Below are 17,520 nucleotides of genomic sequence, written 5' to 3' on the forward strand. Positions count from 1 at the left end.
TGTATAACTCTCAGTGTTGGCAATATCAGTGTTCCATATATCACTGCTTCACTAATGAAAGTTAAGTCATTCACACTCTGAATAATCCCCCTTTTTTTTTTTTTGAAGACTTGTTTTTGTTGCATTAAAATTCTTTTTTAAAATGTGTAATTTAGGTGCAATAAGCATATTTTGCTGTGGATTATGAAGGACTGATAAAATACAAATAAGATTTCTGAAAAAGTAAAACAAGAACTAATCAAAAGGAAACACAGAGCAGATAAATATGTAGATTTCCAAACAGAAATTACTCAAAATAGTAAAAGCAACAAATAAAATCTAGAGTAAACTTTGCTTCACATCAAATAAGTGAATTTTAAACCAACTTTTTGCTCTCACATCTATTTTTGGAGCTCAATTTGCTTTAAGTAGTTTCTCTTTTCTCTCCCTCTACCGGGTTTCTTTGGGGGCTAATGCAGATTTAATCTTCAGTCATTTAAATCACAAATGTTTTTTGCTTTCCTGGATGCAGAAATGTTCAGGCTCCTCTAGTAATGTGATAACTCTGCTAAGAGCTGATTATTTTCTATGATAACACACCCAGTCCTTTATGTTGTATTAAGCATAATGCGATTTTAACAGGCAGTCATTTAAAGCATTCATGCTGAGTATGCAAACCTTCTGCTCTCTATCACTTATTTCCTTTGAGGATTGAAATAATTGTGGACCTAAAAAAGAAAAATGATTAAACAACATGGGCTGCACAGTGGCGCAGTTGGTAGAGCTGTTGCCTTGCAGCAAGAAGGGTTCGATTCCCGGCCCGGGGTCTTTCTGCATGGAGTTTGCATGTTCTCCCTGTGCATGGTGGGTTCTCTCCAGGTTCTCCGGCTTCCTCCCACAGTCCAAAAACATGACTGTCAGGTTAATTGGTTTCTCTAAATTCTCCCTAGGTGTGAGTGTGTGTGTGAATGGTTGTTTGTCTTGTATGTCTCTGTGTTACCCTGCGACAGACTGGCGACCTGTCCAGGGTGTACCCCGCCTCTCGCCCGGGACGCAGCTGGAGATAGGCACTACCAGCAACCCTCCCGACCCCATTAGGGAAGAAGGGTGTTCAGAAAATGGATGGATGAAAATTGGCTCTTTGGCTCCACCTGTTGGTCTTTCTGTGTCTGCACCTCAAATAGAGAATACATCTGTCAATATATTTTTATTTAAAAAATCACTTCGCTTCTACAACAGAGAATAGGGGCTGTCAGTGGTTTATCCAGCCAGCAGAGGGCGCTCCACAACCGCATCCTTTACGTCTGAGCGATGGGAGGAACAGAGGGAGGAGTCAAGATGGCGACTGTAAATATCTGCCCGCTGCTACTTTGGTTAGCAACGGACTTCCGGCAAGATGGCGATGTGGGCACACGCGCTATTCTGAGCTCCATCCGTGCAGCCCTCAACCAGTTACTTAAACTGGCCCTTTACTCATCATTTCATCCCCCAGGTGAACCCTGAACATCCACGCTCTAAAGTAAGTGAAGAAAATAAGAGTCTTATAAAAGATGTCGGCCGTTAATGAGAAAGATTTCCCTAGTCTGAAGAATGCTAACATTGCTAAGCTAAACATGCATAGCTATGCTGCCGCTGCTAGCGCTGAAACTCCGATGGAAACGTCAAGAAATACCTCCGGTACAAGACGGCAACTGAACGCAACTCCTACTAAGCTGCCACCTGCTAAAAAACAAGCCACTGAGACTGAGGTCTCCTTAGCTGCCGTCTTAGCAGCCATTAAAACTCTGGATGGCAAGGTTGATGACTTTGGAAAACAGCTAAGAGAAACTTCTGACTTGTTTGCCCGCATTACTCTCCAAGTGGAGCAGAACACAGTCGGCGTTGCTGAATGTAAATCTACGGTGGAAAACCTGGAACTGAGGTTTGCTGCAATGAATAAAGAAAACGCAGCTTTGAAAGAAAAACTCTTGGAGGCTGAAAGATACAAGCGTCGATGGAACCTGAGGCTGTCGGGCCTCAAAGAGCAAGAAGGAGAAAACCTCAGAGAAAAGGCAGAAGAACTTCTCTCAAAAATCTTACCACAGTGGGCGGACCAGATAGGAGATGTGATCGATACAATCCACCGATTAGGAAGAAAAGAAGAGGGACGGACCCGTCAGGTCATCCTGCAGTTCACCAGGAGGCGCCATCGAGACGCAGTCTGGAAAGTGACGAAGGATTCAGCGGTGTGCAAAGAGCAAGGTCTGCGTTTTGCTCAAGATTTTATCAAGGAAGATCGGCTGGCAAGAGAAGAACTGTGGCCTAAAATTACCAGGGCCAGATCCCAGGGCAAGGTGGCGTTTTACAGAGGTCACATTGCAGTGATCGACGGCAAGGTGATCAAAGCTTCAGCTCCCTTCTGAGATTACAGATTATTCTGTTTTTTTTACATCCTCCTATTACAGGGTTTAAAAAAAATATAAAAAATCCACACCGTTTTTTCCTTTTAATATTGAGATATATCTCTAAGTTGCCTGTCCAAGTAAAACTCTTATCTGCGCTCCAGAGGTTATTTCTGTTCTTGTTCCAATAAAAAAAGGAGCAGTTTTAAGTTTAGTGAAGGTTGTGGATGCAGGTTGTTTTTTTTCATATTATATTGTAAAGGGTATTCTTAATCTTACCAGGGGCTTGCCTTTAGTTCATTCTACTTTAACAAAACTTTTAGTATTAAGGTTTGTGTCTTTTATACTTATCTTTTATTTTGTTTTAATTTTTTATGTCTTTAAAATCTAATCTTAAGTTTTTGTCGTTAAATGTAAGGGGCTTGAGAGAAAATGTTAAAAGGAAGGCAATGTTTATGTATTGTAGAAACAAGAATCCACATTGTATTCTTCTGCAAGAAACTCATTCAACGGACTCTGATGAAAAATTTTGGTCAAATCAGTGGGGAGATCAGATTACTTATTCGCATGGCACTTCAAAATCTGCAGGCGTGGCTATATTACTGAATAACTTTCCAGGGAAAATAATTAATACAAAACATGATGGTGATGGCCATTGGTCTCTCTCCGTATTACATATTGAAGACTCGTTAATAATTCTAGGTAATATTTATGGTTACTGTAACATTTCGAAAAATAAAGAACTTCTTACTATTATTGAAGTAAATATCAAACAACTTAAACACAGATTTCCTACTAAATATGTTTTATTAGGTGGTGATTGGAATATGGTTATTGACGAATCTCTTGATAGATACCCAAACAAATTCGCAAATGCCCATCCAAACCGGTTTCTGTCTGATTTCTGTAACAGTTTGGGTCTCATTGACTTATGGAGAGACAAACATATTAATGAAAAACAGTTTTCTTGGTTTAAGTCAGACGCTTCAAGCAGATCTAGAATAGATTTTTGGCTGGGAACAGATGATATTCTCAAACTAACATCAGACTGTAATATGTCTCCAACTCCTCTTACTGATCACTGCAGCATTAATTTATTTATTACTCCTCTTCCTGAGGGTTTGAGGCATGGAGGGTTTTGGAAATTCAATGCAAATCTCTTAAAATCTGATTTGTATTGCAAGGAAATAAAAAAACTAGTGAAAAAGATTCAGTTGGACGATTCTATAATAACCTACACCAAAAAATGGGAATACCTCAAATATAAGATACGGGCTTACTCTATCTCGTTTAGCAAAAACCTAAAAAGAAACAATGACCTGGAAGAAGTAAAGTTAGTTAAAGAGTTAAACCTTTTATGTGTTAAACAGATGTTGACTAATGCTGACAAAAATAACCTCCTGACCTTGCAAACTAAATTGGACTCAATCTATGAAAGAAAGGCCCGGGGTGCTTTTATCAGATCCAGAGCTAAGTGGATTGAGGAAGGGGAAAAAAACAGTTCATACTTTTGCAGACTGGAAAAGAGGAGGCAAGTTAAAAAACACATTCAATCCCTTATTATTAATAATAATGAATGTACGGACCAATCTCTAATTGCAAAAGAAATTAGCAACTTTTACCAAAACCTTTATTGTTCCTCTTTTTCAACCCCAGACTGCGACTTTCTGCTAAACCAAGTCAAAGACTTTGTCCCTCAAATCTCTGAGGATTTCAAGGAAATCTGCGACAAAGATATTAATATCGAAGAACTAGACAGCGCCATCATGTGCTTGAAACTGGATAAATCTCCTGGCTCTGATGGCCTTACTGCCAATTTCTATAGACACTTCTGGGATGATCTCAGAGAGTTTATATTCCAGGTTTTTATAGAGATCTTGAGTAATAATTCACTTCCACATACCATGAAGCAGGGCGTTATTATCCTTATACCCAAACCAGGAAGAGACAACAAAGTTCTCGACAATTGCAAATCCGATCACCCTTCTAAACTGTGATTATAAACTATTAACGTATCTCTTTACGAATAGATTAAAGACTGGTCTTAAGGATATTATTTCTGAAACACAGACAGGTTTTATGTCCAAAAGATCTATACATGATAACATCAGGCTGGTGCAGGATTTACTAGAGTACAGTGACCTGATTGAGGATAAAGGTTTCATCCTTTTCCTAGACTTCTACAAAGCCTTCGATATGTTGGAACATCAGTTTCTTTTCAGAGTTTTACACATGTTTGGATTTGGACCAAACTTCTGCAGAATAATAAAAAGCTTTTATAACGGCACCACGAGTTCAGTCGCACTGCCACACGGTACGTCTCCACGTTTCACCATTAATAGGGGAGTAAAACAGGGCTGCAATATTTCCCCCTTTCTCTTCATCTTGGCTGCTGAAATGATGAGTATTTTCATAAAAAACTCAAATATACCTAAATTGAATGTTTTAGATGACCAAATTATAATCAGTCAACTAGCTGATGACACCACAATTTTTTTGAAGAATCTAGACCAAACCCCTAAAGTACTTGAGTTAATTAATACTTTCTCCAAAGCATCAGGATTAACATTAAACCTGCAGAAGTGTGAACTGATGGCGATTCATGGCTCTGATCTGACGGAAGCTTACAATATCCCCATTAAATCCTCAGTTAAATATCTTGGAATTTTAATAACTAAAGATGCTAAACTCAGTGAAACTGTTAACATAGAGCATAAAATACAGAACTGCAACTCTCAGTTAAATAGATGGCTCCAAAGAGATCTCACCCTATTTGGGAGAACCTATTTAACCAAAATGGAGTCGTTGTCCCGATGCATATACCCAGCTTATTCTATGGCCATACCTAACAAATATATTAAAGCTATAAATCAGCTGAACTTCAATTTTATCTGGAAGAATCGAGTCCACTACTTAAAGAAAGCAAATATGGTTAAAGACTTTAAAGATGGAGGTTTACAAGCTATTGACTTTGAGTGTTTAAATGCGGTTTTAAAGGTAAACTGGTTGAAATCTTTTCTTATGAATGGAAATAGTATCTGGTATTGTCTCCCCAAAGGTTTGTTTAAAAGATTGGTTGCATAGATTTTGTTCTTAGATGTGACTTTGATGTCAACAGACTTCCTGTTAAGTTATCTGCCTTTCACAAGCAGGTTTTGCTGTGTTGGAAACTAATGTACACACACAACTTTACTCCTCACCAAACTCCCATCTGGAACAACAGATATGTGTTACACAGGAATAAGTCTCTGTATTTGGATCACTGGATGGAAAAAGGTATTTGGTCCATAAGACATTTACTTAATAACAGTGGAGATTGGTTGTCTTATGACGAATTTTGCTTGTTGTACAATTTGAACTGCTTACGTACTCAATTTAACACAGTGAAGAACTCTATCCCCACTGCAGTCAAATATCTGGTTCAAAATATAAATATTCACTCAGCTAACCTTCAGTTACCATCTCTTCAACTGTTTGGAGTTAACCTTTTGGACAAAAGTAATTCTAACAAGCGGATGCGTCAGCATCTAACTAATTTTATATTTCCTGTCAGACCAAATAAAAACTCCATTTTAAATCTGTTTTCTGACTCAGAGGTTAATAAGTGGAGAACTGTTTACCTTAAATACCCTCTGAGTCCTAAAGTTAAAGAAGTTCATTTTAAAATTCTCAATAACATTTTTCCATCCAGGGAACTATTAAGACAAAGATTCAACTTTGATACCAACAGCTGTACCTTTTGTGACAATGACATTGAAACTACAGATCATCTCTTTTTCTATTGTGTGCATACTGGAACATTTTGGAGAAACTTCCAGGACTGGATCTCATCAAAACTTTCCCTGCATTGTTCCTTAAAAAGAGAGGATATAATATTTGGAACCACCCACAGAGACAAAAGAATTGACCTCATTCTTAACAACCTGCTGATCCTCGCCAAATTCTTCATCCACTCCTGTAAATGGGGAAATAGGAATCCTGACTTTTCTGCCTTTAAAAACCTCCTTATGGTCCACCACTTCAGAACCTTAAAACTGTTGAAAAACAAGCAGGGAATACAACTTTTGAATGCCTATATTGATCTAAATTTATTTGAGCTTTAATGCCCCTTTGTTTTGTTTTGTCTTGTTTTGTCTTTTTTGTTTATTTTAGTCTCTGCTATCACTTTGTTTGATGTCTGACTATTTTAACTTATAATTTTATTTTACTTTCTTTATTTTTATGTTTTTTTATTTTTATTTTTTTATTGTGTTATAATTATGTGTGCCATGAGCCTGTAGGTCTTGTTTTCTTCTTGCGTGTACATGCCTAGTGGTATTGTAAACTTGTTCAAACTGTTTAATAAAGTTAAAAAAAAAAAAAAAAAAAAAAAAAAAAAAACTTTGGTTAGCAACGGTTTCTGTGGAAACCAGCACCGGTAAATATCTATCGGAACCTTGTTATAAGCCCATTAAAGATGACAGACCCGACTCAGTCCGGTAGGTAACACGTAGATAGCTGACAATGACGCTGTTAAAATATTCTGTTGATGACAAAATAAATACATGAGCGTTTACGTACGGAATCTGGCAATTTCTGATTAATAATCTGTGATTAGTAATCTGCTCACAGAGGGAGAAAAAAAATAACAGATAAAGCAAATTAAATTCAAAGTTAGGACAAAATAAGTGTACAAGCAACGTTTGCATTCTCTATCATAATAGCATTGGAAGTTAGAAGCTAAAAAATGTTGATCTCTGTCTTGAAAATGTGTGTTCCTGTAATTTAGGAGAATAACGTCTTCTTTCAGTAAACTTTAATGTTTCGTTCATTCAAAAATAAATAAATAAAAAATATAAAGAGAAGCTCAAAGATTAAGGTTTTTAGAATTAATCAAATAAGACAAGATGACTAAAAAATTAGCTGTTTTATAGAAACTCGATTTAATTCTAATGTGAAATATCTTTATTTCAGTTTTTTGTCTGGCAAACAATATTTATTCAGTTGGCTTAAAATCCCATCTTTAAACTGTATTTACTGTTTACAGCATAATATACAAAAAACGGATGGACTTTGTTTTATTTCATAAAGATTACATTATTTCTGCTTCATTTTCAGAAGACTTATCAGTCATCAGCATACATCATAGATGTCATAACTGGTGATGAAATGCTAATCAGAGAAACGTTTTGTAGCAGAATTAAAAGGCCTGTGTTGCAGCCTGAATTGTATAGAATCAGAGTCTTAAAGTGACCGGTTCTCGGTTGTATTTTTATTGTAGGACTCGAGCGCGGCCACACGAGTTTATCAAAGCGTCGGACCTTCCTCCGTCGTGGGACTGGAGGAACATCAACGGGAAGAACTATGTGAGCGTCACCAGGAACCAGCACATCCCCCAGTACTGCGGCTCCTGCTGGGCCATGGGAGCCACCAGCGCACTGGCAGGTAGCTGGGACTGAGCAATAATCGATTTTATTGATTAATCACATTTCTGAAGATTTAATTTGTGAACAATCTGGATTTTCTTCACTAATGTGGTTGTGCTGTTTGGGTTTTTGTGGTTCAGAGTGATGTCAGCATGCCAAATGCCACCATCTTGTTTAACAGCTTCTCTTTATTTGGAGTTTGAATTCAACTGAATATCAGGGCTAAGATTTTTATTTCTTACCCAAATAAGGTTGTAATATTAGCAGAAGAATGTAGTGATTTTATGAGAATTCCAACAAGACAAAAAATTAAAATGTTGATGTTGTACTTTGATATGAATTTTACAAATAATGCTTAATATAAATACTTTATCTTTTCAACTAAATTATCAGTAGCAGAACTTTAAAACAAAGTTTATTTTGAAACAAGGTCTATACAAACTGAGCTGGTCATATCAGATCTTCATAAATATATCACAGCTTTTTTTCTCATTAAAACAACTTTTTTTCCTTTTAATTTTAAGATATTTTTTCTGCTTTATCCTCGTAATCAAACAAACATTCTTGCATAAGAGATGAGAAAAGAAAACAAGCATAAAAATAGAATTGATTATAATCATAAATTGAATCTGAAATAATTTTAAATCCCAGGTAACCATGGAGAAGAGACGCAGGAAACAGTCATCTGGTGACGGTATTTTTGTTGTTTTTCTAAGATCGTATCAACATCAAGCGAGGTGGAGCGTGGCCGTCCGCCTACCTGTCTGTCCAGAACGTGATCGACTGCGGGAGGGCGGGCTCCTGTTTCGGAGGCGACCACCTCAGAGTCTACGCCTACGCCCATAAAACCGGGATTCCTGATGAAACCTGCAACAACTACCAAGCTGCCAACCAAAGTAAGAAATCAGCTACCAAACCTCCAGATACAGACAGATTTTCTGTTCATTTTATCTTCAAATGAATAGAAATCTTTAAGAAACACACCTGGTGTTTTCATGTGTACTGATGTGTTGTTGATATTTGGATATAAACCATTAAAAGTCTTCTTGGTGTGTCTCAGAGTGCGTTCAGTTCAATCAGTGTGGGACCTGCTCCTTCTTTGAATCCTGCGCTGTAGTGAAGAATTACACAGTTTGGAAAGTTGGAGATTATGGAGAAATTTCTGGAAGAGACCAGATGAAAGCAGAAATCTACACCAACGGGCCCATCAGGTACCGCAGGCTCCCTCTTTCTTTATCTCCATTTCTTTATCTTTCCTGTCTTTTTGTCCTTTTTCTCTTCTTGTTTTTACTGTCTCTTTCTTTTTGTCTGTCTTTTCTGATTTCTGTCTTTCTGCCTCTTTCCTCTTTTCTTTCCTTTTTCTTAGCTGATTTATTTTCTCTCTTTCCTGTCGTCTTTTTTTGCCTTTCTTTCTTTGCTCTTTTGTTTTCTCTCTCTTTTCTGTTTTTTTCTTTTTCCTGTCTATGTCCTCTATCTTTTGTTCTTTTTCAGTCATTTTTTTTGTCTTTCTTTCTTTACTTCCTTTCCTTTTCTCCTTTATCTTCTCTCCCTTTCTGGTCTTTCTGTTTTTAGTCTTTTCTCTTTTCTCTCTATGTCTTCTGTCTTTTTCTTTCTTTTCAAACCACAATTTCAGTGAGAAGTTTATATCTTCTCACTCGACATGAATTTAATACATTCTTTGACTTTGATTATTAGACCATTTTTCTATGTTACAAGTGAAATAATCTATTAAGTTGTTGACCTAAAATAAGCTCTTATATTTTGCTGAAAAGTTGCTTGTAAGTTAGTTTAGTTTTATTTCAACTGTACTGAAATATTTACTGTAGAAACTAGACTAAAAATACTCAGGAAGGTTTTGTGTTTTTGCAGCGAAAGTCCGTTTCAGACGTGCAGAAAATGAGTTTTGTTTTTGTCCTCGTCTCTCAGTTGTGCGCTGATGGCGACTGGCGGTCTGGAGGGATACGCCGGTGGCGTTTTCTCAGAGTTTCACCCCGTCTCTCTGCCCAATCACATCGTCTCAGTGGCCGGCTGGGGCGTGGATGGAAACGGCAGCGAGTTTTGGATCGTCAGGAACTCCTGGGGGGAGTTCTGGGTCGGTTTATTTCAACTTCCTGATCCGACTGAAGTTCGTTCCTCGGCTTCTTCAAATCTAACTAAACTGGTGTTTGTGTAGCAAAGATTTTAATTTGTGGACCTGTCACTTTAAAGATGTTAATAAAGAAGTTTCCAGAGGTCATCATCAATATCTTGAGAGCAAAAGCAGCACAAACCAAAAAACTTTGCAGCACAAACGTAGCTGAGTTGATTGACACCATATTTGTTTGTGTAAATATGAGTGGGAGGCTGGTTGACCTCTAACGACCTCTGGAAACCTTTTTAATATTAATATTGTTTTTAAGAAAGGGCGACATGAAATGAAATTTTTACTGCACAATCACAAACATCTGAATCAATTTTATTTGATTTCAGTAATGTAGGGGGGCTGGTTGACCTTTTGACCTTCAAACTGTAATTAATATCTTCAAAGCAAAGGCAGCACAAACAAATTTTTTGCAGCATAAACGTAACCAAAGTTGACAGACAAAGTTGTCTGATTTGAAGAAGTTGGACCTCTGGACATTTATTAATATCTTTAAAATGACAGCGGCACAAAAAAGAAATCTCTGCTACACAAAATGCTGCCAATTTTCGACAGCAGTTTTGTTTGATTTCAGTAATGTTGGGGGAACAGATGCTCGTTGACCTTCTGACCTTTAAACTTGATTATCTTCAAAGCAAATGCAGCACAAACTGAAGTTTTTGCAGCACAAACAAAGCCGAGTTGAATAACACCAATATTGTCTGGTTTGAAGAAGGAGGCGGGGTTGGTTGACCTTTCATGACCTCTGGAAACAATTATTAATATGTTTGAATTGACAGCGGCACAAATGCAGCACAAATATTGTCTGGTTTGAAGAAGGGGGAGGGGTGAACTTCCCTCAGGTGAAAAAAGTGTTTTTGTTGCAGCTTTGTGAGATAAACTAATTTTGATTCGGCTAAAAAAAATCCCATCAGCAAAACCTTTTATCAAAAATCTAGTTTTTGTTTTAGCTGACTAATTTCCATTGAGCAGATTTATTTTTGAGATGTGAAATTTGGCAGTAATTTGGTGAGCAGAGACGCAGCCGCTCCGTCCCGTCTGCTTGTGGAATGAAACGTTCTCTGTTTTTCAGGGCGAGCGCGGCTGGGCCAGAATCGTCACCAGTTCCTACAAAGGAGGAAAAGGAAACTGGTTTAACCTCGGCATTGAGAAAAACTGCGCATACGCAGACCCTGCTGTTGCATGAAATTCAAAATGTCACGTTTAGCTCTTTAAAGAATGAATCTGTGAATTTTTAAAAACATTTTTGAAGTACAACGGACTATTTCTACGTTCACTTATTGGCAGGAATTATTTTAAATCATTTACATCTGGAGGAGAAACCTTTTCATGAGACTCTTACGGCGAGTGTGTTCAGTCAGAGGCTTCTACAAAACCACTGTAACACTGACTGCTACAGGAGACCCTGAAAGAAAATTGTATGAATTTTGACAATATTTAATTTCCCTCTTGGATTAATAAAGTATTGTTGAAATAACTGTTAATTTGTGTTTTTTAGGGAACAACTAATAAAACATAATTTAACTTCAGCGACTTTTGGCACTGCTGGCTGCAAAGTTTAAATTTATTTTTGTGGATTTTCTCTAATCCTCAAAAGGTAAAAATAGAAATATAAGTTTGATATATTTATTTTATATTTATCCGCTCTTTTTGCATAAATTAATATAGTTTATTTAAATCTGCCAGCCCCAGGACACAGATGCCGTATTTAAACATATTTTTCTAATTGTCTGAAAGGTTAAAGGTTAATGTTCTGATTTATAAAGTCCAAACCCGGTTCTGATGGGTTTGGGATCCGTGTCACCTTCCTTACATCCTTTCTGGAATCCTTCTTTATTCCTTGTCTTCTTCCGTCTGTTTTATTTCTTGTGTCCTTCCTTCCATCCTTCCTTATTTGTGTCCTGTCCTTCCTTCCTTGCGTCCTTCCTTCCATTTCTTTCTTTCCTATATATCCTTCCTTCCTTGGTTCCTTCCCTCTACTCTCCCTTGTCTGATTTCCATCATTTCTTGTTTCCTTCCTTCCATCCTTTCTTCCTTGTCTCCTTCTGTTTTCTTTCTTCTGTTCTTTCTTTCATGTCAATCCTTCCATCCTTGTTTCTTTCCTTCCATCATTTCTCCATTGTCTCTTTCTTTCCTTATTTGTGTCCTTTGTATTCTTCTTTCCTTGTGTCCATCATTTATTGTTTCCTTCCTTGCATCCTTCCTTATTTGACTCTTTCCTTCCATCATTCCTTCCTTGTGTTCTTTCTGCCATAATTTCTTGTCCTATCTTTCTTTCCTTGTCTCCTTCCTTCCTTCCTTGCGTCCTGTCTTGTTTTTCTAGATTCCCACCTCTAAAACCTTCCCGCTGCATAAATATCTGCCAGAGAATTAAAGTTCTCTCCGTTTGCTGGAGTCGAGGTTGAACTTGTAAAGTTTAGGAATCTCTGAGCTCCACTGGTCAGTTCCCAGAAACCAATATTCAGACAAAAACATCCCGACAGAAGTAGGTTGTTTTATTTGTTAACAGAGAATTACCCAAATATGAAAGAGGATTTCAGCATTTATGTGTAATTATGGAGAAAATTCATAATTAATTTGTTTTTAATGAGTTCCCTCCAAATAAATGTTGATAAATAAATATTTAAAAGCTACAATTCAAACCAGACGTTTACATTCACTGAATAAAAAAAGACAAATGTTTTTTTTCTCACTGTGACATGAAATCAGAGCAAACTTCTCTTGTTTTGTCTGACATGTTTTTATTCTCGATCACAACAGCAGCCATTTTCTTCATGTATATTTTTCAAGAACGTCCACATATTTTCTTTATTTTTGTTTTGAAGCCGTGGTTCATCTTTGCTTTTTGCTGCGTCTGCCTATAAATATGGCGCGGATCACTTCCAGTTCACACTAACAAATAAATCTGACATATTCTCTCATTATAGCTGTCACATTTAGAACAAAAAACAATGTTCTGGTAATTCTAATTTACCTAAAACAAGATAATTTTGGTCTGATTTAAGATTACACAGTGAGAAAATTAATCTTTGACGTTTTGTGAGGTCGAACCTCGAGAAACGACAGTCGTGCTTTTGCACATGAATAAATATCTTTGTACCTGAAGCGTCAGAAGCTGACATTTCCTCATCTGAAGATGCATAGTCACACTTTTCACACGAGGAAACTATTTATTTCCCAGACAGATGATGAGGCGAAGCTCTCGCATTTAAATTCAACATCAGCAGTTTGCTTTGAGATGTCACTACAAAGATATGAGTACAAATGTCTCCTGATGAGCCTGAAGTTCAACCAAACACGCCTGTTTAACATCCCAAACTCCTAAACATTAAAGGTTACCTTTTATGCTTCCCTGAACAGGTTAGGTTAAGTCAGCTCTGCCTCTTCTGAGCTCCTATTAGCTGTTTTAAGGCTCTGTCACTTTAAATCAAAATGAGCTGCCGCTGGACACAACTATACATCTTTGAAAAGCAGAAGTAGAGCCTCCTGCACAATCAACAAGGATGCATCTGACTTTTTCAAATATCCTCATTTTTTATTGTGTTTTTTGTTTTGCAAAGCAATACAACCTGTTCACCAGCGAGCGATGCAAACTAGCTTACCTGTTTATGAGTCAGTCAAATGATTGTCGCCCTACTGGATATTCAGGCCTGGTGACGTTCTGTAACACAAGAGGACGACAGGTGTGTTCTGTTCAAGGTTCCTGCAGCTTATCTTTATTTTCTGAGTATCCTGACTGTTGTTACAGCTTTTCATGATTAGAGACCAGAGTCTCCATTCATTAAACCTGTAACATGTGAAACCAGGACTGAAACATCGGCAGTCGTTCATGGCTGAGGTGCAACATGAAATGAGTTTATCCAAATATGAGTGGGAGTGCATGCATACATTTGAGTCTGAATGCGTAATTCTGGCTATAATAGAAAACCCAAAATTATATTTAATTATAAAAAGTATTTTATACAAGTTCAAGCCTTGAAAAAAAGGTTCAAATGAGAAAAAATTAAATCTGGTAGTAGAACTACTTCAACCTATTTTTACTCAAGTAAAAGTACAAAGGTAATTGGTAAAAAGTCAACACAAGTACTTAACTGATCAAATTATCAATTATTTCATATTAAAAAATTACAGAATCAGATGGACTAAAATATGAAAACTTTAGTATTGTAAGCATAAAACTTATCATTTATATAATTTTTTTTAAATTACAAAATCAGGCAAAATATTTTTTTCCTCCAAATCAATTTCTTTCAATAAAAAACTTATAAAACTTTAACAAAAACTGCAGGAGTGTGTCTGAGTCTGGTGAATTTTTGGTGGTTAAATTAAGTTTGTTCTTCATTCAGTGGGAAGAAAATCCAGAAATGTTACTCAGGGAGACTGAACTTCCTGTTCAGAGCAGAACCAGAACCAGAGGACGACAGCAGGACTGCGTGCAGGTCCATTCGCTGACCCACAGACGGCAGAATGGTTTTGATTATCGGCACCATAAACATCCTGCAGCCAAAGACAATTACAGCAATAACACCCAAACACACCTGGAACGTAAAGAAACGGATATCACACACTTCCCTCACACATCTGCAGATTGATTCATGTAAAGCAGGTGAACATTAATGCATATTAAGGCTTTTTTCATGTTTTAACTATTAAAATAAAACATTTTGATGGACAATAAATTGTTCCAAAATTTATTACGATAAAAAATAATATCATTTTGAGATAATTTTCAAGTAATATAATGGTAATAATGGCATAATGCAAAAACACATTCTTAAAAAAAAATCAATGAACTTTAAATCCTAACAAACATTTAACACTGGAACTGGAAGACATTTTGAATATCCAAAATAAATAAAACAACAAATGAAATGAATTATGAAAACAAAACTGCAAGTTGAGCCAAAAGCACCAGACTGAAGATCATTTTAAATAAAGAAAAGAGAAAAATTATAAATCAAAGAAATTAAAATTATTGAGTTTGTTTTAATTTATTGTGACATTAATGTTTTTAGAGGGTGATTCAAGTACAAGGAGTTCATGCGGGATTGGGTGTCGTGCTGTTCAGATTTTACATTTTAGTAAAATAACTCACTACTTTGAGTTTACTTATTACATCAAGTTTCAATAAAATACATACAATTTTGAAGTTATTATGCGACAAAGTATGTGGAAGTGAGAAACAGTGTAAATACTTTTGCAAAGTACAGTTTGAAGTCTGTAGTTCAGGAACCTCTGAGATATTAAATATATTTGGAAGCTACTTTTTCTTTTCTTTTGCCTAAACATTTCTATGTTAAACTGCAAGCTGGATTCAGAGTGTAAGAGTGCAGCTACTGTATGAAGACACATTTTATGGATTCCCTCTGAAGTTTTCAAATCAGCTTTAAATACAGAAAATACGGAGTAGGAATAATTATTCCGCCGTAATTTGGCGCCCCCTCTAGAGGCGCCCCTATGGTTGAATTTGCCCCACTGTCACCGTCATTCTCCTCCCCCCCCGACCCCCATTCTTCTTCATTCAGGAATGATAATTTTCTCTCTAGTCGTGCAGGTTCCTCTTGCTGTTTCTCTTTTCATCTTCCTGATTCTGGTGTTAAAAGGGTCAAATACGCATCTAAATAAATCGATTCTCTTCCCTGCAGAAACTCCCCAAACCGACCAGTTTGTCCAGTAACTGCCCTCTGATGACACAACTACTATCAGAGGCGAAGGGAGACTCATAAACAGTCTGCTGCTGATTAGATTTCTTCCCTAAATCACTTAATCTCATTTGTCCCATAGCTGTTGTCTCCTTTCCATCTGTCTGTTTTCGAGAATCCCTTATTAGATTATTGGTCATCAACAGAAACATTTCCATTACAGCCAGACTCATGTTGAGCGGTTTTTTAAAAGCACCACTTTTACGTCAAATTGTTTGATTTAGTGTCTGCTTTCGCTCAAACACGCAGTCAAGCTCACATGTTTGAGTGTGGCGCTAACCGGAAGTTTTGGGTTCTTCCAAAGTAAAAGCCGCAACATGAAGCAAATGTCATTTTGAACACACTCGAGTGGCAAACTGTTTAAATTTGGAACAATATACATATAGATTTTGGTAATAATTGCATTTCAAGATTAAAAAAAAAGACATACTACCAACTTTTTTTAACGTTTGTAATTTTCCATATATTAAATTTGATTGCATCAGTAATAATAGCTGTCAAAAATGTTTGTTTTGTTGTCGTTTCTTTTCTTTTTTGGGGGGGAGGGGGTGGGAGGGGGGGGTGTTACCGTTTTTACTTCACTTATGTTTTCACTTGCACATTCTGCAAACTGTTAAAAAAAACTGTGTTTGAACTTGATGGATCCTCAAATTATTACATTGGAATAAATTTGTTCAAAGTTGTAAGAATATTCATATTATGAAAATAATTTTCTAGAGATTAAGTTTAAGATATTTCTGTCTATTTAAAATGTATGGAGGCATCGTAAATCACAGATCTTCAGGAACTGCAGCCAAGACTTCCAAAAACATTTCACCTGATTTCTTAAATAGCACAAAGTCTGAAAGTTACGTAATGCTCTAATAAATATGTACAGGTGTACACAGATGAGCAAAAACACAATTTGTACTAATTGTGAAATTGAAAATTTTGCTAGAAAATAATGTTCTTGTCATCCAAAAAAAATTAATAAAAATATGCAATGTTTGATTATTCTAGAAAAAATATTATGAGTTTTATTATTATTATTATTATTATTATTATTATTATTATTATTATTATTATTATTATTATTATTATATTGCTGTGATGCAGAGTAAACTATTAGCAATCTTGCACCCAAACCTTTTGACAGCTGAGTATAATAATAATAATAATAATAATAATAATAATAATAATAATAATAATAATAATTAAACCTGGGGAAAAAGGACAAAATAGAAAGGCAACAAATTGTTGTATGGAGGGCAGATCCTGCCAAAATCGACAGGAACACAGAAGTATCATTTATTTATCATATAAAAAATAAATAAATGATACTTCTTTTGCCCTTTTCCCTTTAAATTTTACAAAGAGTCAAAGGGAAAAAGAAAAGAGAACATTAGGAAAATAAAAAGAAATCTGTAAATAATTGAACAAAGGAGAGAATATAAGATGAGAAAATACAAAGTGGAAATGTTAGAGGAAAAAATAAACAAATAAAAAAGTGGCAGTAAAATTAAAATACAGAATGAGAAAAAATAGAAATAAAAACATGACAGTAAATACAACATGTGTTAAATAAATACAGAATATAAAAACTGAAAATAAAAAACAAAGAAGCAAAGATTTGAAATAAAACTTAAAATTAAATAATATATATAATGTTAAATTAATTGTGTTGAAAATGAAAAATTAGTGTTGATTCATATGTTACCAAATGAGTTGGAAAAGTTCTTATTTATTTTTTGGATGTGATTTCTGGCACTTTATCAAACCATTTATTTATTTATTTATCTCTATGTTTATTACCAATTTGGGCAGTATCCGTCCTCCATAAATTTGTAGGCAACTTCAAAATAAAACTACATTTGTGCTGAAGACTCGCTGTTCGGGTTGTTTTTCATTGCTTCATTTTATAGAAATCTTCAACC

The 17,520-nt window shown here is 35.9% G+C and overlaps 1 protein-coding gene across 1 annotated transcript; it reads left to right on the forward strand.

Annotated features, from left to right (window-relative positions):
* Nucleotides 1-1,290: 1,290 nt before the first annotated feature.
* LOC122841540 (cathepsin Z) lies at nt 1,291-11,326 on the forward strand. The gene is made up of 7 exons (XM_044134923.1): nt 1,291-1,352; nt 6,746-6,838; nt 7,621-7,784; nt 8,482-8,661; nt 8,826-8,976; nt 9,692-9,857; nt 10,978-11,326. Exons 1-7 carry the CDS (start codon nt 1,291-1,293, stop codon nt 11,089-11,091), a joined length of 930 nt encoding a protein of 309 aa, XP_043990858.1. The 3' UTR covers nt 11,092-11,326.
* The last annotated feature ends 6,194 nt before the right edge of the window (nt 11,327-17,520 follow it).

The sequence above is a fragment of the Gambusia affinis genome, linkage group LG12 (genome assembly GCF_019740435.1).
Source record: "Gambusia affinis linkage group LG12, SWU_Gaff_1.0, whole genome shotgun sequence".
Lineage (NCBI taxonomy): Eukaryota > Metazoa > Chordata > Actinopteri > Cyprinodontiformes > Poeciliidae > Gambusia > Gambusia affinis.